The sequence below is a fragment of the Melanerpes formicivorus genome, unplaced genomic scaffold, assembly GCF_026170545.1.
Source record: "Melanerpes formicivorus ecotype bairdi unplaced genomic scaffold, bMelFor1.0.p_v2 SCAF_3, whole genome shotgun sequence".
Taxonomy (NCBI): domain Eukaryota; kingdom Metazoa; phylum Chordata; class Aves; order Piciformes; family Picidae; genus Melanerpes; species Melanerpes formicivorus.
The window spans coordinates 26,692,659-26,715,349 of NW_027142355.1; the positions used below are offsets into that span (position 1 = coordinate 26,692,659).

General features: G+C 50.1%; 1 protein-coding gene across 4 annotated transcripts in view; it reads left to right on the forward strand.

Moving 5' to 3' along the window:
- The window catches only part of FBH1 (F-box DNA helicase 1), a 54,304-nt gene that overhangs the window by 26,004 nt on the left and 5,609 nt on the right, over positions 1–22,691 (forward strand). For all 4 annotated transcript variants that reach the window (XR_010991240.1, XM_068169303.1, XM_068169298.1 and 1 more), the window contains 10 exons: positions 2,273–2,360; positions 3,890–3,976; positions 6,301–6,437; positions 9,437–9,536; positions 10,552–10,673; positions 15,319–15,394; positions 17,775–17,972; positions 18,709–18,834; positions 19,383–19,489; positions 20,964–21,098. Coding sequence is in view for 3 of the 4 variants with exons in the window: in XM_068169303.1 (XP_068025404.1) it covers positions 2,273–2,360; positions 3,890–3,976; positions 6,301–6,437; positions 9,437–9,536; positions 10,552–10,673; positions 15,319–15,394; positions 17,775–17,972; positions 18,709–18,834; positions 19,383–19,489; positions 20,964–21,098 (1,176 nt within the window). In the remaining variant the exon portion in view is untranslated. The remainder of the gene's footprint in view (positions 1–2,272; positions 2,361–3,889; positions 3,977–6,300; positions 6,438–9,436; positions 9,537–10,551; positions 10,674–15,318; positions 15,395–17,774; positions 17,973–18,708; positions 18,835–19,382; positions 19,490–20,963; positions 21,099–22,691) is intronic.

The window sequence follows — 22,691 nt, forward strand, 5'->3', positions numbered from 1 at the left end:
GCAGGTTGACATAAGCTTAACTGGGAAAGAGTGGAAGAAACACACTGTTGTAACAGGACCTGATGCACCTTGCATTTCAGGAGTTGACTTTCTGAGAGAAGGGCATTTCAAAGACCCTAAAGGTTACAAATGGGCTTTTGGAGTAGCATCTGTAGAAATTGAAGGAGGAAGGTTGCAGTTGTCTATTAGACCCAAACTTTCAGCTGAATCTGCAGGTGTGGGACAACATGAGATAGAGGATGTGATTAACCCAGCACTGCCAAGTCCACCACTGAACCATGACCCTCAGCACCACATCCATAGTTCATTGGTATTTGTGCTTCAGCTGACTGTCAGAATGTGTTTTTTTTTCCTTCTGAATACAAATCCAAAGGAACTGGGACCTGTTTGTTCTAGCTGTTCAGCCAGCTGCTTTCTAGAGAGGAGATTATCCCTGTCTCTACTCAGATTGTCACTGTCTCTGCTCAGTGCAGATGTTTTTTGTCTGCAAAGAAAATAGAGGAGAGGTTGCATGTTTTGTTGTGGGTGCCTGAACAATGTTGTGATCTTATAATAGAATCAATAAGGTTGGAAAAGACCTCAAAGATCACCAAGTCCAACCTGTCAGCCAACACCTCATGACTACTAAACCACGGCACCAAGTGCCACATCCAATCCCCTCTTGAACACTTCCAGGGACAGTGACTCCACCACCTCCCTGGGCAGCACATTCCAATGGCCAACAACTCTCTGTGAAGAACTTTCTCCTCACCTTGAGCCTAAACTTCCCCTGGTGCATTTTGAGACTGTGTCCTCTTGTTCTGGTGCTGATTGCCTGGGAGAAGAGACCAACCCCCACCTGGCTACAGCCTCCCTTCAGGTCTCCCCTGAGCCTCCTCTTCTCCAGCCTAAACAATCCCAGCTCCCTCAGCCTCCCCTCGTAGGGCTTGTGCTCGAGGCCTCTCACCAGCCTTGTTGCCCTTCTCTGGACATATTCAAGAGTCTCAGTGTCCTTCTTAAATTGGACACAGTGCTCAAGGTGTGGCCTAACCAGTGCTGAGTACAGGGGCACAATGACTTACCTGCTCCTGCTAGCCACACTATTCTTGATGCAGGCCAGGATGCCATTGGCCTTCTTGGCCACCTGGGCACACTGCTGGCTCATGTAAAGGCAAGAAACACTTCTGTAGGCATTGTGATAGGCAGAGCCAAACCCCAAAATTCTCATTTACCCAATCACAGAATCCCAGCATTGGTGGGGATTGGAAGGGACCTCTGGAGATCATCTAGTCCAACCCCCCTGCTAAAGAAGGATGGACCTAGACTCTTTTTAGTGGTGCCCAGTGACAGGGCAAGGGTCAATGAGCACAGAACTGGAACCCAGGTTCCATCTGAACATGAAGAGAAACTTCTGTGCTGTGAGGGTGTTGGGGCCCTGGAGCAGGCTGCCCAGAGAGGTTGTTGAATCTCCTTCTCTGGAGAGATTCCAAACCCACCTGGCCAGTGAGGTTGGACTAGATGATCTCTAAAGGTCCTTTCTGACCCCTACAGTGCTGGGATTCTGTGACATCCTTAAAATGTTAGATACCTTTATCACCTTGCAAACTGTCCAGAGAAGGCAACACAAAGTCTCTGTTGATGTGCAGAATGTAGGGGGTGTTGGATTGCTTACACCATGCTAACTGCTGAGCCAAAGGAATGGTCTTTTCAGGGGCCTCCATTTGGAAAAGACTGTGTTGAGGAGAAGTTAACTGATGGTGACACAGAAAAGAAGCAGGAGAAGCATGGACCTGTTGGAGCTGGGCCAGAGGAGGCCACAACAACGATGGGAGGGCTGGAAGCCCTCTGCTGAGGCCAGGCTGAGGGAGTTGGGGTTGTTCAGCCTGGAGAGGAGAAGGGAGACCTCACAGTGGCCTTCCAGTAATGAAAGGGGCTGAGAAGAAAGCTGGGGGCAGACTTTTGATCAGGGCCCATTGTGACAGGACAAGGGGAGATGGGTTTAAACTAAAGGAGGGAGATTTAAACTACTACCACTGAGAGTGGTGAGACCCTGTCCCAAGTTGCCTAGAGTGGTGGTAGATGCCCCATCTCTGGAACCATTCCAGGTCAGGTTGGTTGGGACGCTGAGCAACCTCCTCTAGTTGCAGATGTTGGTGTGGACTGCAGGGAGGTTAGACTAGATGACCTTTAGAGGTCCCTTCCAACCCAACCCATTCTGTGATCCTAGATCTATAGCTGGATTGGTTTTCTGCTCAAAGTGATCTGTCCAAACCCTTCTGTTTTCTCCTCCTAGATCAATGTGGAAGAGGCAAAAGAGATATGGCAGAACATGAAGGATCTGGATGGAGACGTAGAGAGGAAATACAAACTACCTTGTGATGGTAAGAGAGTAGAGATGTGAAATGTCTCTGCATAAAGAGTTGTGGTAGAAAACTAGATGGATTCATACTTAGAACTGCTTTGGTTGGGAAAAAACTCTAATATCATGGAGTGCAACCATGAACCTAACACCACCATGGCCATTAAACCATGTCCCAGAGTGCCGTGTCCACGTTTCTTGGACGCCTCCAGGGATGGCGACTCCACCACTTCCCTGGGCAGCCTGTGTCAAGGCCTGACCACTCTTGCATGAAACAAATTGTTCCTAATACCCAATATCCTAAACCTCCCCTGGCACAATTTCAGGCCATTTCTTCTCATTCTATCACTTGATATTAGGGAGAAGAGACCAACCTCCACCTGGCTTCAGACTCCTTTCAGGGAGTTGTAGAGAGCCAGAAGGACTCCTGAACCCTCCTTTTCTCCATACTAAACAGACTCAGTTGCCTCAGCTGCTCCTTATAAGACTTGTTCCCCAGACCCTTCACCAGCTTTGTTGCCCATCTCTGGACACATTTGCTTCTGTCTGGGCACCAGGAGCAAGCATCACAGAATATAGAATTCCTCTTTTCTTGACACTAGCTCATCAGGGAGCTCAAAACAGGCCCCAAACCTAAACATTTGTTCATCTGTCCTGTTTGGCCTCAGGAAGTGGTGGAACTTATTTAGATGTGTGTGATTGGCAACAAAATTGTAGAAATAATGGGTGAGACAGTGAGCAAATGAGTGCTAACAGCAAGTAGTTGCTTGCTCCTTGTTGCTTCTGCATGTCATGGGATCACAGAATGGTTTGAGTTGGAAGAGATCTCAATGATCATTTCTTTCCAATCCCCTGCCATGGGCAGGGACACCTTCTAATGGAAATAGAATAGAATAGAATAGAATAGAATAGAATAGAATAGAATAGAATAGAACAGAACAGAATAGGAATAGACCAGACCAGGTTGGAAGATACCTTCAAGATAGACCAGGTTACCCAAAGACCCATGCAACCTAGCTTTGAACACCTCCAGGGATGGAGCATCCATAAATTCTCTGGCCAGCATGTTCCAGTGCCTCACCACCTTCCCAGGGAAGAGTTTCTTCCTCATAGCTAACCTAAATCTTCAGTCTTGCAGCCTGAAATCATTAGTCCTGATCCTACCACTGTATTCTGCAACACAAGAGTCCTTTCCTCTTGCTTTTTAGCATGTGTTCAGGTAGTGCCCCAGGTAGCTCATGTGAGGGAAGAACCTTCTTCCTTACCATTTTCTTTGTGCAGTAAGAGTTTTGGAGTAATTAGCATAGCTGCCTTCTTCCTGTGCAGTCAGGTTGGTTTGGGGCTGGGATTTTTTTCCATCCTTCATACAGCCAAGGAAGACAGAACAACATCTGGGAGCAACCCCTCCAAATGTCATGTAAATTCCCAAGCAAGAAGGAAGGCCAGAAATGTTTAATTTTTTTTATTCAGAAAAGGACTCATTTTGAAGATCATGGTGGTTTGTGATGAGAAAATGACCCTCCCACTGACATGCCTTGTTCTTCCTCTCAGGGTATTTGAAACTTTGGCAGCTCAGCAAGCCTCAGCTCTCAGGATATGATGCCATTTTTGTTGATGAAGCTCAGGACTGCACTCCAGGTGAGTGGTGCCAGGAGACAGAGTTGCAGCCTTTCTAAGCACTTTTCAGAGATGATGTTCCTGTGCCCAAGGCAGTGTGAGAAGTCACTTTTCAGCTCTAATATTGCAACTGCTGACCCTTTGCATAGTCCCAGAACCTTGCAGATTCAGTAAGGCAGCTTTAAAGTAGGCCAGAAGGTTACATGTCCATCAGCTTGAGGGGTTGCTTTCAGTTGCTTTGGACATCCTGAGATGTTGTCCAGACCCTTTTGCAGCAGCTTTGCTGCTTACAGAGAAAAACAGAACACCTGTAAAGCCAAGCACATGGCATATTCCCAGAGAGATGAGATATTAAATGGCTCAGCAGAGCTGCTCCATCCCACCCTAGCAATGAGTGCAGATCTTCCCACTTCCTTCCACCATCCTGGGGATTCTTCAGTCATACAGCAGAAAGCTGCTGGCTCTCTCTGCCAGGGTTGTGGAGAGAAGCTCTGTTTCAATAGCTGAATTGGTTATGTGAAGTGATTTAAAGGGACAGGATTGTGTGCTGAGGTGCAAAAGAGTGGGAGAGGAATAAAGCCTGGTCTTTGCATCAAGTTTGCAGATGACACCAAGGTGAGTGGTGCAGCACCTGAGGGATGGGATGTCATCTAGAGGGACCTGAAAAAGCAGAAGTAGGCCTGTGCATCAGGTTCAACAAGATCCAGTGCAAGGTCCTGCACATGGGTCAGGGCAACCCCCAGTATCAATCCAGGCTGGGGGATGGAGAACTGGAGAAAAGAGAGGTAAAACCATAAAAGAAAACAGTCTTAAATTGATTTGGAAGTAAAAAGATAAGTTTAAGAATATATATATATATGTGGCATTTGAGTAAAAGGTAAGTTACAAAAGGTATAAGGAAAAAGAGTAAATACAAAACTACACAAAGCCAGGCCCAGCTGGCATAGGGTCCTCTTGAGGTAAATGTGGAGTCTCTTTAGATGCAGCCCTTAGCAGTTTGGATGCAGTATGAGCAGGCCTTACCACGTGGTTACAGCACCAGCAGGAGCAGCTAAGGGTCTGTCAGGCAGACCAGGAGCGAGAGGAAGGGACAGGAAATGGCTCCCCTTAAAGAGACTTGCTGGACAGGAAGGGGGAGTGGCTGAGCCCAGAGAGTGGTGGTGAATGGTGCCACATCCAGTGGGTGGCCAGGCACCAGTGGTGTGCCCCAGGGATCAGTGCTGGGCCCTGTGCTCTTTAACATCTTTATTGATGATCTGGATGAGGGCATTGAGTCCATCATCAGTAAATTTGCTGATGACACCAAGCTGGGGGCAGGAGTTGATCTGCTGGAGGGTAGAGAGGCTCTGCAGAGGGACCTCGACAGGCTGGACAGATGGGCAGAGTCCAAGGGCATGAGATTGAACACATCCAAGTGCCGGGTTCTGCACATTGGCCACAACAACCCCATGCAGAGCTACAGGCTGGGGTCAGAGTGGCTGGAGAGCAGCCAGGCAGAGAGGGACCTGGAGGTGCTGGTTGATGGTAGGCTGAACATGAGCCTGCAGTGTGCCCAGGCAGCCAAGAGGGCCAATGGCATCCTGGCCTGCATCAGGAACAGTGTGGCCAGCAGGAGCAGGGAGGTCATTCTGCCCCTGTACACTGCACTGGTTAGGCCACACCTCGAGTACTGTGTCCAGTTCTGGGCCCCTCAGTTTAGGAAGGATGTTGACTTGCTGGAACGAGTCCAGAGAAGAGCAACAAAGTTGGTGAGGGGCTTGGAACACAAGCCCCATGAGGAGAGGCTGAGGGAGCTGGGGCTGCTTAGCCTGGAGAGGAGGAGACTCAGGGGTGACCTTATCACTCTCTACAACTACCTGAAGGGAGGTTGTAGACAGGCAGAGGTTGGTCTCTTCTCCCAGGCAGCCAGTACCAGAACAAGAGGACACAGTCTCAGGCTGCGCCAGGGGAGGTTTAGGTTGGATGTTAGGAAGAAGTTCTATACAGAGAGAGTGATTGCCCATTGGAATGGGCTGCCTGGGGAGGTGGTGGAGTCGCCATCATTGGAGGTGTTCAGGAGGAGACTTGATGGGGTGCTTGGTGCCATGGGTTAGTTGTTTGGGTGGGTTGGATTGGTTGATGGGTTGGACACGATGATCTTGAAGGTCTCTTCCAACCTGGTTTATTCTATGTAATAGACCTTGACCCGGGCGGGAGGGGGCACCAAGTCTCTCTGCCCACCTGGGTCAGGTTTCTTTGTCCACCTGGGGGCTAAATTCTTTTCAGCCCACCCCCTCCAGGGATGGATGGGTGGAACCTGACACAGTGAGCAGGCTCCCACTTGCTGCTCTGGTGTTTTCCTGCAGCCATCATGGATATTGTGTGCTCGCAGACCTGTGGCATCATCCTGGTGGGAGACCCTCACCAGCTGATCTACAGCTTCCGAGGCGCCGTCAACACCTTCCACACAGTGCCTCATACCCACATCTACTTCCTCACCCAGGTAAGATTACACAATCACAGCATGGGGGCAGTTGGAAGAAACCTCTGGAGAAAACCTCTGGCAAACCTCTACCCTGGTGAGGCCACATTTGGAATATTGTGTCCAGTTCTGGGCCCCTCAGTTCAAGAAGGACCTCAGGGAACTGCTTGAGAGAGTCCAGTGCAGAGCCACAAAAATGATTAAGGGAGTGGAACATCTTCCTTACAAGGAGAGACTGAGGGAGCTGGGACTCCAAGCTGGGAGCTTGGAGGAGACTAAGAGGTGACCTCATTCATGTTTATAAATATGTGAAGGGTGAGTGCCAGGAGGATGGAGCCAGGCAATGCCCAGTGACAGGACAAGGGGCAATGGGTGGAAGCTGAGGCACAGGAAGTTCCATGGAAACAGGAGGAAGAATTATTTCCCTGTGAGAGTGACAGAACACTGAAACAGGCTGCCCAGGGGGTTGTGAAGTCTCCCTCTCTGGAGATATTCAAAACCTGCCTGGATGAGTTCCTGTGTGACCTGGTCTAGGTGATCCTGCTACAGCAGGGGGTTTGGACGGGGTGATCTCTCTTGGTCCCTTCCAGCCCCTAACATTCTGTGATCATCTAGTCCAAGCCCCCTGCTAAAGCAGAGTCACCCACAGCAGCTTGCACACAATGTTCAGGTGGGTTTTGGAGGCTGGGAGGAGACCTCATCATGCTCTACAACTACCTCAAAGAAGGTTGGAGTGAGGTGGGGACTGGTCTCTTCTGACATGTAACAAATGATAGGACAAGAGGAAACAAGCTCAGATTGTGCCAGGGGAGGTTCAGACTGGACACAAGGAACAGTATCTTCACAGAAAGGGTTCTCAGGCACTGAAAGAGGCTGCCCAGGGAGGTGGTGGAGTCACCACCCATAGAGGGCTCTAAAAGATGTGTGGCTGTGGTGCTGAAGGATGTGGTGGAGTGGTCGTGGCTTAGCAGCAGTGGTGGGATTGGTAGCTCCGGGCAAGCAGTTGGAATTGATCTCAAAGGGTCTCTTCCAATCTCAAGAGCTCTATGATTCTATGGTTTGGAATCTCTCCAAAGAAGATTTCACAGCCTCTGTGGGCAGCCTGCTCAGGGCTCTGTCACCCTCAAAGATGACATCTAACAGCCAGACATACTGAGTTTGTCACTGCGGAGAGTTTGCATTGCCTGGATTAGTGAGGTGCTGTGCTGTTCACCCTCTGCACTGCAGAGCTCCTTTGTGCCTCTTGGTACAGTGATCCCATCACCAGGCAAGCCAAGAGGCTCAAAAAATGGGTGCTGGGGTCGAGACCACAGATTAATGCTCAACATAGAATCAGAGACCTCTTTAGGTTGGAAGAACCCTTTAAGATCATTAAGTCCAACCATTAACCCAGCACTGCTAGGTCAACACTAAACCATGACACTCAGCACCACATTATGAGGCTTTGAAATCCCTCTAGGAAAGGGGACTTCACCACTGCTCTTGGCAGCTTGTTCCAGGGCTTGACAACCCTTTTGGGTAAGAAAATGTTCCTCATGTCCAACCTAAACATCCCCTGGTGCAACTAGAGCCCATTTCCTCCTGTCCTGTTACATGGGAGAAGAGACCAACCCCTACCTGGCTCCAGCCTCCTTCCAGGGAGATGTAGAGAGCCAGAAGGTCTCCCCTCAGCCTCCTTTTCTCCAGGCTGAACAACCCCAGGTCCTTCAGCTGCTCCTTACAGGACTTGTTCTCCAGATGCTTCACCAGCTTCGTTGCCTTTCTCTGGACATGTTCTGGCACCTCAGTGTCCTTCTTGGACTGAGAGGCTCAAAATTGAACGCAGTATTCAAGGTGTGGCCTCACCAGTGCCCAGTCCAGGGGACCAATCCCTGTCCAAGTCCTCCTGCCACACCATTGCTGATCCAAGCCAGGGTGCTGGTGGCCTTCTTGGCCACCTGGGCACACACTGGCTTATCTTTAGCTGGCTGTCAAGCAACTCCCCCAGTCCAGGTGGACTTAATGATCTCAGAGGTCTCTTCCAACCTAAATTCCATTACTTTTAAGTCTATGATTCCATGATCAGCCATCCTGCTGTTCTGCCATCTGGAAGCTCACCCAGATTCACTTTTTGGCCCCCAATACCCATATGGCTACCCAACTGTCACAGCTAATATGATGGAAGAACTCCTCTTTGGGAATCTCCCAAACCTTTGGGAACTCCCTATGGACATCCTTGCACAATGAATCAGCTTAAACCAGCTGCAATCCCACCAGCTTCTAAACCAGAATGGCCACTAAAACACCCATTCACCCCAGCTGCCTTTAGCCCTTGCACCATGACAGCTTAGCTAAGGGGCAGGAATGAGGGCCAGGCACATAGGAATGGAATAAGGGCAGGTGCCACAGCCTTTATTTGCAGTCACACCTCTTGTGGCAAGTCTTGGGAAGCAGCCTTGCATCACCTTGCTTGTGGAGACCTCTGGGTAACAAGATTTTCCTCTTCTTGTTGCTGCTGGTGTGCTCTTTGCTGTGCTCAGCCAAGCACTGGTGGTTAGAGAAACTCCATTAAGCCTTTGACCTCATGACACATTGCCTGATGGCCCCAGATCTACAGGTTAGGAAACCTTGAGGAACAACCTCCAGCCCCATTGCTCCACCCCATAAGCTCCTCAGCAGCCCAGCCAAGTGAAGGGCCTAGCTCCTTTTTCACCACCTCTAGCCCTTGTCCCACTGAATGAGTCATGCCACATTAACCTGGGAAAGGGTCTTAGCAGTGGCAGTTGTTGGGATGGAGAGGCTGGAAACCACATCTCGCCCTGTATGCTAGTCCCATCTCACAGCACAGCTCCTATCACCTTGGCTGGAAGAGTGACAAGGATTTCTAGGAATAGTTTGTGGAGATTTGGGTCCTTTTTCTAAGAGAAATGTTGCCCAGAAGGTTGGTGGGAATAGCAGAGTTCCATATATATAGCAACACTTCTTCAGGTTCTAACAAGTTCCTCTTCTTTTCCTGCTGTTCCCTTCCTATTTCCATGCAGAGTTTCAGATTTGGTCCTGAAATAGCTTATGTTGGAGCAACCATTCTGGATGTCTGCAAGAAGATCAGGAATAAGACATTAGTGGGTGGAAACCAGAAGGGTAAGTGTTGGTGCATCTCTTGGCTCAGTCAGTTCAGTAACTGGGACTTAGAGAGCTACTGCACGATGGCACCAAACTGGGAGAAGCCCTATCAGGCTGTGCAGCCATCCAGGCTGGGGAGTTGGGGTAGAGGAACCTCATGAAGCTCAACAAGGGCAAGTGTAGAGTCCTGTCCCTGAGGAGGAACAAGCTCCTGCACCAGTACAGGTGAGGGGCGACCAGCTGAGAAGCAGCTCTGTGGAGAAGGACAGCAGCTCTGTGCTGGTGGACAAGTTGCCCATGAGCAAACAATGTGCTCTTGTTGCCAAAAAGGCCAGTGGTCTCCCAGAGTGTATGGGGGGGGAAAAAAAGCATCCAACAGGTTGAAGGAGGTTCTCCTCCTCTGCTCTGCCCTGGTGAGGCTACAGCTGGAGTCCTGAGTTCAGTTCTGGGCTCCCTAGTTCAAGAGAGAAAGGGAACTACTGTAAAGAGTCCAGTGGAAGCTCCAAAGATGCTGAGGGGGCTGGAACATCTCTGTGAAGAGAAAAGGTTGAGAGCCTTGAGGCTGTTGAGCCTGGAGAAGAGCAGCCTGAGAGGGGATCTGCTCAATGCTCAGCAAGAGCTAAAGGGTGGAGGTCAGGAGAATGGGGCCAGAGTCTCCTCAGTGGTGCCCACTGACAAGACAAGGGGCAATGCACATGAACAGGAGCCCAGGAGGTTCCACCTGAACAGGAGGAAAAATTATTTGTTGTAGGTGTTGGAGCCCTGCAGCAGGCTGCCCAGAGAAGTTGTGGATTCTCCTCCTGTGGAGAGATTCCAACCCCACCTGGACATGGTGATCCTGGGCAAGCTGCTGTGGGTGCCCCTGCTTTAGCAGGGGGGCTGGACTGGATGAGCTCCAGAGGTCCCTTTCAACCCCCACCATGCTGGGATTCTGAGATAATACACAAAGTGTCCAGGATTAATCTTAATTTCTTAAACTCTTTGGGTTGCCACTTTCCAAGAGCTCTGACTAACTGGGCATTTCTTCCTGCAGGTGATGTCAGAGGCAGCGTGGAAGAGAGGTTCACAGTCCTGTCACGTAGCAATTTCACTGTGTTTGAGAACGCTGTGAGGCTTACTGGAAGAGAGAAGGAGGTCAAAATACACGTGATTGGGGTAAGAGGAGGTTGCCAATGTGTCTTTGATAGCCCAACCTCAAGTCCTCAAACCTTTTAGCAACTGTAGCAGGGACACTTCCTGTGTGGCTTGAAATAGCTGTGGCTGATCCAAATGGTTGGACTTGATCTTTGAGGTCTTCTCAACTAAACAATTCTCTAGTTAAACAATAGAGCTCAGAGGGTTGTGATCAGTGCTCCTGTTGGAGATCTCTAACTAGTGGTGCTCCCCAGGGCTCAGGACTGGGTCCAAGTCTTACTTAACATCTTTATCAATGACCTGGATGAGGGGATAGAGTGGACCCTCAGCAAGTTTGCTGGTGGTACCAAACTGGAAGAAGTGGCTGACACACCAGAAGGCTGTGTGGTCATTCAGCAAGGCCAGACCTGGACAGCTGGGCAAAGGGGAAAATAATGAGGTTCAACAAGAACAAGTGTAGAGTCCTGCAAGGTGGGAGGAATAACTCCCAGAACCAGTACAGATTAGGGGTTGACCTGCTGGGAAGCAGCTCCATGGAGAGGGACCTGGGAGTCCTGGTGGACAGTAAGTTATCCATGGGACAGCAATGTGCCCTTGTGGCCAGGAAGGCAAATGGTTTCCTGGGATGCATTAAGAGCACAGCCATCAAGTGGAGGGAGATCCTCCTCCCCTTCTACTCTGCCCTGGTGAGGCCAAAACTGGAGTCCCAGGTCCAGTTCTTGGCTTCTCGGTTCAAGAGGGACAGAGATATACTGGAGAGTGTCCAATGGAGGCTACAAGGATGAGGAAGGGACTGGAACATCAGTCTGATGAGGAAAGGCTGAGACCCAGGGATGTTTAGCCTGGGGAAAGGGGTGGGGGGGAAAAGACTGAGATCTTGTTAATGTCTACAAATATTGGAAGGGTGGGGGGCAAGAAAGGGCTAGTCTCTTTTCAGTGGTGTCCTGTGGTAGGACAGGGGGCAATGGATACAAACTGGAACACAGGAAGTTCCACCTCAACAGGGGGAGAAACTTCCTTTACTGTAAGGGTGCTGGAGCCTTGGAGCAGGCTGCCCAGAAAGGCTGTGGAGTCTCCTCTGGAGACTTTCAAAATCCACCTGGATGCCTTCCTGTGTGATCTGCCCTAGGTGATCCTGCTTTGGCAGAGGGGTTGGACTAGATGACCTCCAGAGGTCCCTTCCAACCCCTACCATTTAATGATTCTTTGATCAGATCTGCTGCCTGTAGCACCCAGGCTGAAAATTAATATTCAAGGAGAAAGCATTGATCTGTTGTGGCTGGAGAAGAGTTATCTGGAGCTGCTGCTGCTCTGAAATCCTTGTAGACAGGGTTCCATTTTTAGTTTCGTCTGTCCCTTTTTTCATCAAGCTGGGATGAAAAACCAGCTCCTCCAGACTGCTGGATGGAACTGGGCCAGGGTGATATATTGCTGGAACAAGTCCCTGCAAGCGAGAGCTCCTCTGCAACCACCTTCACCACTGGCAGTGACAAAATGTTCCTGCAGCAGGGAACTAAAGAGCAGCTGTGATCACAGGCTGGGTGTGCTAAGCATTCACATTCAAAGGCTGTTGGCTGTGCCCTGAGACAGTAAACATTTTACAAGCTCTCTTGGCAGTGGTTGAAGCCGAAGGTGACATTTGGGGTCATGGGTGCCAAAGAGAGCTTGGCTGTGCTCATTCTTTGTTCTCAATCCTGGGATCATAGAATGGTTTGGTTGGAAGGGACCTTAAAGATCATCTAGGGCCAAACCCCATGCCATGTACACCTCCCTTAGATCAGGCTGCTCAAAGCCCCTTTCAACTTAGCCTTGAACACTTCCACAGAGGGGGCAGCCACAACTTCTCTTCTTCTTCCCTTTAAGTACTGGAAGGCCCTGGAGCCTTCTCTTCTCCATCCTAAACAACCCTAACTCTCTCAGCCTGGCCTCACAGCAGATGGCTTCCGGCCCTCCCATCATTGCTGTGGCCTTCTCTGACCCTGCTCCAACAGGTCACAGTATCACAGTATAACTGAGGTTGGAAGAGACCTCGAGGATCATCGAGTCCAACCTATCACCACAGACCTCATGACTAGACCATGGCACCAAGTGCCACGTCCAATCTCCTCTTGAACACCTCCAGGGACGGTGACTCCACCACCTCCCTGGGCAGCCCATTCCAATGACGAACGACTCGCTCGGTGAAGAACTTTCTCCTCACCTCGAGTCTAAACCTCCCCTGGTGCAGCTTGAGACTGTGTCCCCTTCTTCTGGTGCTGGTTGCCTGGGAGAAGAGACCAACCCCTTCCCAGCTACAACCACCCTTCAGGTAGTTGTAGAGGGCAATGAGGTCACCCCTGAGCCTCCTCTTCTCCAGGCTAAACAATCCCAGCTCCCTCAGCCTCTCCTCATAGGGCTTGTGCTCAAGGCCTCTCCCCAGCCTTGTTGCCCTTCTCTGCATGCGTTCAAGTGTTTCGATGCCCTTCTTAAACTGAGGGGCCCAGAACAGGACACAGTACTCAAGGTTCATAGAGGCCTACTTCTCAAGCCTATCCTGGTCTCTCCAGATGACATCCCATCCCTCAGGCACATCAGCTCCACCACACAGCTTGGTGTCATCATTGTAACAGAACCTTTAGCAGAGCCTGTAGTGACAGGAGAAGGGCTGATGGCTTTAAACTCCAAGGGGCAAATTCAGACAAGATGTAGGAATATAGTTTTTTTTTATGTCAAGGAATGTGGCATCCCAGCCTAAGTTGCTCAGAGAGGTTGTGGATGGATGCCCCATCCCTGGTACCATTCCAGGTCAGGTTGGTTGTGACTCTGGCTGGAGAGCGGCCAGGCAGAGAGGGGCCTGGGGGTGCTGATTGATGGTAGGCTGAACATGAGCCTGCAGTGTGCCCAGGCAGCCAAGAGGGCCAATGGCATCCTGGCCTGCATCAGGAACAGTGCGGCCAGCAGGAGCAGGGAGGTCATTCTGCCCCTGTACACTGCACTGGTTAGGCCACACCTCGAGTCCTGTGTCCAGTTCTGGGCCCCTCAGTTTAGGAAGGAGGTTGACTTGCTGGAACGAGTCCAGAGAAGGGCAACAAAGTTGGTGAGGGGCTTGGAACACAAGCCCTATGAGGAGAGGCTGAGGGAGCTGGGGTTGCTTAGCCTGGAGAAGAGGAGACTCTGGGGTGACCTTATCACTCTCCACAACTACCTGAAGGGACGTTGTAGACAGGCAGAGGTTGGTCTCTTCTCCCAGGCAGCCAGCACCAGAACAAGAGGACACAGTCTCAGGCTGCGCCAGGGGAGGTTCAGGCTGGAGGTCAGGAGGAAGTTTTACACAGAGAGAGTGATTGCCCACTGGAATGGGCTGCCTTGGGAGGTGGTGGAGTCACCATCACTGGAGGTGTTCAGGAGGAGACTTGACAGGGTGCTTGGTGCCATGGGTTAGTTGATTAGGTGGTGTTGGATGATAGGTTGGACATGATGATCTTGAAGGTCTCTTCCAACCTGGTCTGGTCTGGTCTATTCTATTCTATTCTATTCTATTCTATTCTATTCTATTCTATTCTATTCTATTCTATTCTATTCTATTCTATTCTATTCTACCTGCTCTAGTTGAAAACCATAGAATCATAGCATTGTTTCAGTTTGAAAAGACCTCTAAGATCAAGTCTAACCATATCGTCCCTGCCCACTTGCAAGGTCCCTTCCAACCCAAACCATTCTGTGATTCTATAAAGGAAATGAGTATCCTGCTCTCACTGTCCATCTGCAGAGTGGGTTCATAGTATCATAGTATCACTCAGGGTTGGAAGGGACCACAAGGATCATCTAGTTCCAACCCCCCTGCCATGGGCAGGGACACCCCACACTAGATCAGGCTGGACAGAGCCTCATCCAGCCTGGCCTTAAACACCTCCAGGGACGGGGCCCCAACCACCTCCCTGGACAACCCAGTCCAGGGCTTCACCACTCTCATGGTGAAGAACCTCCTCCTCACATCTAGCCTGAATCTCCCCACCTCCAGCTTCATTCCATTCCCCCTAGTCCTATCACTACCTCAGATCCTGAGAAGTCCCTCCCCAGCCTTCCTGTAGGCCCCCTTCAGATACTGGAAGGCCACAATGAGGTCACCTCGGAGGCTTCTCTTCTCCAGACTGAACAGCCCCAACTCCTTCAGTCTGTCCTCATAGGAGAGGTGCTCCAGCCCTCTGATCATCCTTGTGGCCCTTGTCTGGACACCTTCCAGCACCTCCACATCCCTCTTGTAATAGGGGCTCCAGAACTGGACACAGTACTCCAGGTGGGGTCTCACCAGGGCTGAGTAGAGGGGGAGGATCACCTCCCTCCACCTGCTAGCCACACTTCTCCTGATGCAGCCCAGGATCTGATTGGCTTTGCAGGCTGCAAGTGCACATTGAGAGCTCATGTTGAGCTTTTTGTCCACCAGCACCCCCAAGTCTCTCTCCTCAGGGCTGCTTTCCAGCCAGTCACTGCCCAGTGGTCATGGGTTGGTCATGGCCTTTGTTCTGCCTCTCCAGGAATTTCAGGAAATGGGCTCCACACCTTCTGCAGGTTTCCCTTATTCCCTCCCTCTTAACACCAGTAACCATTGGGCCACAGTAGCTTATATAGAACCTTTGATCAGCACCTTTATTCCTGTATGCTGGAGATAAACTGTGGTTTGTTTCAGGGGCTTGCCCGTTTTGGCCTGAGCAGAATTCATGATATTTGGAAGCTCAGTCAGCCTGCAGACATACGGCAAAAAGGTGAGTGAGTCCTCACCCTTCTCTCTGAGGCATCCTCCATGGAGCAGATGTTGTAGTTCTTGGTGGCATATTTTCTATTCCCTCTGTTGAAAGGGGATTTTTTAATGGTAGGGTCATGGGGTGTGGACTTTTGGCTGCTTCAGGTGGCTAAAATCGCAGAATGAGAAGGATTAGAAGGAACCTATGGAGATCATAGTATCAGTCAGGGTTGGAAGGGACCACAAGGATCATCTAGTTCCAACCCCCCTGCCATGGGCAGGGACACCCCACACTAGATCAGGCTGGCCACAGCCTCATCCAGCCTGCTCTTAAACACCTCCAGGGACAGGGCCTCAACCACCTCCCTGGACAACCCATTCCAGGGCTTCACCACTCTCATGGGGAAGAACTTTCTTCTCACATCTAGCCTGAATCTCCCCACCTCCAGCTTCATTCCATTCCGCCTCGTCCTATTACTGCCTGAGATCCTGAGAAGTCCTTCCCCAGCCTTCCTGTAGGCCCCCTTCAGATACTGGAAGGCCACAATTAGGTCACCTCGGAGCCTTCTCTTCTGCAGACTGAACAGCCCCAACTCCTTCAGTCTGTCCTCATAGGAGAGGTGCTCCAGCCCTCTGATCATCCTTGTGGCCCTTCTGTGGACACCTTCCAGCACCTCCACATCCCTCTTGTAATAGGGACTCCAGAACTGGACACAGTACTCCAGGTGGGGTCCAACCCCCTGCCAGAGCAGGTTCATCTAGAACAGGTTGCCCAGGATGGTGTCCAGGTGAGTAGTGAATGACTTCAGAAATGGCGACTCCACCACCTCTCTGGGCAGCCTCTTTCAGTGCTCCACCACCCTCAAAGGCAAGAAGTTCCTCCTCATGTTTATATGGAACTTCTGCTGTTGAAGTTTGTACCTGTTACCCCTTGTCCTGTCACTGGGCACCACTGAGAAGAATCTGTCCCCATCCTGCTGACACCCACCCATTAAGTATTGATCAGCATTGAGAAGATTCCCCCAGCTGCCAAAACTGTGGAGTCTGTGTTATGCAGCCCTCCCCAGCTTTCAGCTGTGGTATCTTGAGTGCAAGAGCCAAACAAGCTCAGACATTGGGATTTCCTCCCTCTGTGTTCTAATTTTACTTCCTTTTTTTCCATTCAATTTAGGCTTTTTCTGATTTGTTTTTGCTTTCAAACCTGGTGTGTTGAATCCTCTAGCTCCTGCTTCGGAGGTGGTGGTGGTGGATTCTACTTTCCTTTATCATTCCCACCATCCCACTGGTGGATATCACATAGGAAATAAATCATTCCCTTAAGAACTCTTGGCAGCAGTAGGCAAGTGTTCTTCATGGGGCAGAGAGACTAACAAAAGGCTTATTGAACTGCCACAAGTGATTGATTATCTGGGTGTGGTTACTGGTTCTTTGGATGGCCAACTACCAGGGAAACTCCTTGCTCTCTGAGCAAAAAGAGAATTGGAAGGGCCCTGGGGCTGGCTCTACCTTCAGCCCCTGCTCCAGCAGCTCTGAAGTCACCTTGGAGTCTTTTAAGTCTGCTCAGGATCTTTTCCATGCTGAAGCATGTTCAAAGAAGAACAAAAAGCCAGTGAAGGGTCTAGAGCACAAGCCTGTGAGGAGCAGCTGTGGGGCCAGGGGTTGTTCAGCCTCAAGAAAAGGAGGCTCAGGAAAGACCTTCTGGTTCTCTCCAGCTCCCTGATAGGAGGTTGGAGCCAGGTCAGGGTCAGTCTCTTCTCCCAAGGAACAAGAAATAGGACAAGAGGAAACAGCCTCAGGTTGTGTCAGAGGTTTAGGTTGGACATGAGGAACAATTTCTTCATGGAAGGGGTTGTCAAGCCCTAGAACAGGCTGCCCAGGGCAGTGGTTGAGTCTCCTTTCCTGGAGGGATTTCAAAGCCATGTAGATGTGGTGCTGAGGGGCATGGCTTAGTGGTGACCTGGCAGTGCTGGGTTAACAGCTGGACAGAGCATGAGAACAGGCTGCCCAGAGAGGCTGTGGAGTTTCCTTCTCTGGATGCTTTCAAAGCCAACCTGGACATGTTCCTGTGTGATCTGCATTAGGTGACCCAGGGGGAATTGGACTAGGTGATCTCTGGAGGTCCCTTCCAACCTCTAACATTCTGTGATTCTGTGTCTCTCTGATTCTATATGTCTCTCTGATTCTATATGTCTCTCTGATTCTATGTCTCTCTGATTCTATATGTCTCTCTGATTCTATGTCTCTCTGATTCTATGTCTCTCTGATTCTATATGTCTCTCTGATTCTATGTCTCTCTGATTCTATGTCTCTCTGATCTGAGACTGAGCTGAGAAGTAAAAACCGCTGAAGAGAATTGGTCCTGTTCTAGCTCAAATCAGGATAATCTGCCCCTTTCTTTTCAGCAAACCTTGTTATAAAGGACTCCTTCATCAAAAGGTGGGAAGACACTAAGGGATTCTTCGGTTTGAAGGAATATGCAGAGCACATTGATGACAAAGACCTGGAAGTGAAGATTGCAATAGTGGAGAAATACAAAGAGCGCATCCCTGAGCTGGTGCAGAAGATTGAGAGCAGCCACGTGTCACAAGAAACCATGGCAGGTAAAGCCAAGCTCTGTCTTGGATGTTCAGGTCTGTTTTCAATTCACCTCCAATGCTGAACCCACCCTGTTCTGCAAAATGTCTAAGTTTGGGTCAAGTTGGTCCTTTAGGTAGGAAAGAAGTTGAACAGCAGCTTTTGGGCTACATCTTGGACCCAATGGTAATAAATCTGGACCTTGGGGCTAAATTTTGGATCTCAGGTGATGCTCAGGGCAATAAATCTGCCAGCAAAGGGTTGATAAATAATGATTTTGCTAGAGGCAAATCAACCTTTGGATGCAGTGTATCCTACAGTCAGAAAGCCCTAGGATGGGGAGACCTTGTTGAGGCCTTTCAGAACTTAAAAGGGGGCCTAGAAGAAAGCTGGAGACGATTTCTTAGCAGGGCCTGCTGCAACAGGACAAGAGGTGATGGAAACTAAAAGAGAGAGATTTAGATTAGGTGGAAGGAAGAAATTCTTTACTGTGAGGGTGGTGAGGCACTGAAACAGATTGCCCAGAGAGGTGGTAGAAAACCCTTCCATGGAACTATTCCAGGTCAGGTTGTTCAGGGCTCTGAGCAACTTGCTGTAGTTGCAGATGTCCCTGATGACTGCAGGGAGGTTGGACTAGATGACCTTGAAAGGTTCCTTCCAACCCAATTCTATGATTGTATGACTCATGAAATCAAAAATGCCACTGTTAACTGCCATGAGCAATCTTTTGTCCTCCTTGTTCCTCATGTGCACCGGTCACAGAATATGTGATAGGAACTGTCCACCAAGCCAAAGGCCTGGAGTTTGACACGGTGCTGCTTGCAGATGACTTTGTGAAAGTACCATGTCTCAGTGGTGATCAACAGAGGACTACTAACTTCAGTATTGGTAAGTAACTGGTACCATGGTGGTGGTCCCCATCCTGATCAGGTGTGCTGGTGCTTCTTGGTGTGTCAAGTGCCAACAGCTGTCCTAGGGATTATTGATCTTGTCGTTTCCTTCACAGCAAGACAGGGGCAGCGGTATAGTCCTGCAGCTGAGCTTGCAGCCATCTAGCAAAAGAGAAAGACAAACTCCACGCTTGGTTAAGACTTAGGTGCCAAAGTTCTGCTTTGGAAGGGCCAGTCTCTTCCCAGTGACCAGAGAGGAGCTTGTAACATGAATCTAGGGAGTGAAGAACTCCCCCAGTACCAGATCTGTGCCCAAGAAGTGGGAAAACACCTAGTGATGAGCTTCGTGTCCTGGCATGCAGAGGAACATGAAATGAGGCAGGAGCTGTTGGTAGTGTCAGGAGCTGTACAGCAAGCACTGCAGGGTGCTGCAAGCTCATGTTCCTCCAGAGAAGTGTCCTTCCAGAAGTACTAGCTGAAGCTTTAGAAGAGTGACAGAAGTGTTCATTCTGGTTCTCTAACAAGATGATGTTTCCTCTAACCTAGACATGTACCCTGAGGATGAATGGAACCTGCTCTATGTAGCAGTGACACGGGCAAAGAAGTATTTGCTCATGTCACCGTCCCTGGAACACCTTTTAGCCTTGGCTGGGGTAAGTGAAGCCTTCCCAAGGTAAGCAGATCCTCAAGTGGGGTAGCTTAGGGCCCTGATTCCTCAGCTGATGTGTGAGCACTCCAGAGGCAGAGCGGCCAGCCAGGGAGGGCAAACTCCACTGTCCCCTTAGGATTTGCAGTCTCAAGGCAGCTCTGCAAGTGATGACATCTTGGGCAGGATGAGCTGCTGCCAGTTTAAAAGGTGCTGAGAAGAGGCAGCACCCCACTCATGAAATCTGCTCATCTCTGGTTGTGGTTGGAGGGGGTGGGGGTAGGGTGGAAAAGCATGGTAAGACTTACCCACATCCTAAGATTCATTCCAGGTTGGATGAGCAAGCTGGTCTGTCAGGAGGGGTCTCTCTCCATAGTAGTGGGGTTGGAACTAGATGATCTTTAAAGTCTCTTCCAACTCAAACCACTCTGTGATTCCATGATTCTGAGCATGGACTGCCCTGGATTGTGTTGGCTTAGGCCAGAAGAGTTGAAGTCACATTTTTTTCTTCAATAGATGCTGCTCCTCACCCTGATTTCAGTAGCAGGACACAAAGTTTATGTGAGGTTTTCCACAACTCTTGCATTTGACTGTTGCCTAAGAATCACAGAGCAATTTTGGTGGAAAAAGACCTTTAAGATCATCAAGTCCAGCCATTCTCTAACTCTCCCAAGTCTGGTGCTAAACCATCTCCCTCAGCGCCACATCTCTGCAGCTTTTCAATGCCTCCAGGGATGGGGATTCAAACCACCTCCCTGGGGATCCTGTTCCAGTGTTTGAGAACCTTTCAGGGAAGAAGTTTCTTCTAATGTCCAGCCTGAACCTCCCCTGGTGCAACTTGAAGCCATTTCCCCTTCTCCTGTCACTTGTTCCATGGGAGAAGAGACCAAGCCCCACCTGGCTCCAGACTCCATCAGGGAACTGTAGAGTGAGAAGGTCTCCCCTCAGCCTCCTTTTCTGCAGGTTAAACAACCCCACGTCCCTCAGCTGCTCCTCACCAGACCTGTTCTCCAGACCCTTCACCAGCTTCATTGGTCTTCTCTGGAGCCACTCCAGCCCCTCAATGTCCTTCTTGGAGTGAGGGCCCCAAAACTGAGCACATGACCCAAGGTGTGGCCTCACCAGTGCTGAGTACAGGGGGACAATCCCTGCCCTGGTCCTGCTGGTGCAGTCTTCCACAGCTCCTGGTTTCTTATCTCAGTTTGAGCCTGCAGGTTCCCCTTTCTCTATCTTGCAGTGGTTGCCACCTCTTACTTCACTTCCTTTGCCATGAGCTGCTGAGGGCTTCTCTGTGATTTTTGTTGTCACCAGGAGTGTGGGGTGGTTTTTTAGTTTGTTTGAATGAAAAATGTCATCATGTTGCAAATCATTTCCCAGGGGGGTTAAAGAAAAAAAGAAAACAAAAAAGATGAACCAGCCTGTTGCAGTATCTCAGCTCCTTCTGAGCCTTGTTCTTCTCTTTTGTTTTTCTTGTTTCTTAGGAGCACTTCCTTCAGGTGGAGCTGATGAGTGAAGCAAGGAAGGACGGGGACACCATCATTTGTTCTGTGCCACAGTGTAAGGCAGCAGTGCAGCCCTGGTCCAGGCTGGTGGTGAAGAAGCTCCCTTTGATCCATGTAGGTCCCCTGTCTGGGTCTTTGTGATCATGTTTCTGAATCAGCAGCCTTCATGAGCTGCTCTGGTTGCTGATGGGGTGGCTGTGCTCTGATTCTTCCGAGCTGTCACGTCAAGGAGGGACAACCTGAGCATTAAACTGCAGTGGAAGTGAGCAGAAAATGTTCCATAGCTGGATCTCATGTCCATAGCTCACCAGCTTATACAGCTCACTGGGAGTGACTGCCCAACTCAGGTGGTGTTGCAGTTTCCACAGATCCACTCAAGCCTTAACCTCCCTTCTGAGACTGCCTGTGGTCACAGGTGGGACTGCTTTGGAGATTTTAGAATCAGAGAATTATTTAGGTTGGAAAAGATCTTTAAGATTGAGTCTAAATGTTGACCCAGCACTGCCAGGTCACCGCTAAACTATGGCCCTCAGCACCACATCTACATGACTTTGAAATACCTCCAGGGATGGGGACTCCACTACTGCCCTGGGCAGCCTGTTCCAGGGCTTGACAACCTATTCCATGAAGAAATTGTTCCTCATGTCCAACCTAAACCTCCCCTGGTGCAAGTTGAGGCCATTTCCTCCTATCCTTTCACTTGTTCCTTGGGAGAAGTGACCAACCCAGCTGTTCTCCAGGATGAACAACCCCAGTTCCCTCAGCTGCTCCCCCCGAAACCTGTTCTCCAGACCCTTCACCAGCTTTGTTGCCCTTCTCTGATGCTGCTGCAGCACCTCAGTGTCCTTCAGGTAGCAAGAGCATGCCATATAGGCATGATAGGACTAAGGGGAATGGAATGAAGCTGAAGGTGAGGAGATTCAGGCTGGATGTGAGGAGGAGGTTCTTCACCATGAGAGTGCTGAAGCCCTGGAATGGGTTGTCCAGGGAGGTGGTTGGGGCCCTGTCCCTGGAGGTGTTTAAGCCCAGGCTGGATGAGGCCCTGGCCAGCCTGATCTAGTGTGGGGTGTCCCTGCCCATGGCAGGGGGGTTGGAACTAGATGATCCTTGTGGTCCCTTCCAACCCTGACTGATACTATGATACTATGATATATTTGTCAGATCCCATATCTGACTCTTGGAGCCCATGCCAAGGCAAAGCACCCCTCACCCCAGTGACAATCTCTTGGCTTTGATCCCACCTTCTGGCTCTGGGATGGATCCTTGCCCAAAGGGTGCAGTGGAGAGAAAGCTTTTCTAGTAAGCACACAATAAATCTGGTGAAGCTCCACAACCAGAAATAGCAAGTGGCTCCAAGCCATCAGTAGATGACAGAAGCACTGGGATGGGCAAAGCCTTGACCTTCACCAGCACTGGACATCAGGAAGAAGCACTTTACTATGAGGGTGGTGGAACACTGAACCAGGTTGCCTATGGAGGTGGTGTGGGGCACATCCCTGACTTGGAGACATTCAAGGTCAGGCTTGATGGGGCTCTGAGCGGCCTGAGCTAGCTGGGGATGTCCCTGCTGACTGCAAGGGGGTTGAACTAGATGACCATTAGAGGTCTCTTCCAACACAATGCATTCTGTGATGGTATGGGAGACCAGCACAGGGACATTTTGGGTTTTGCAGCTGTCAGAACTGTCCCATAAGGGATTTCCTTGCA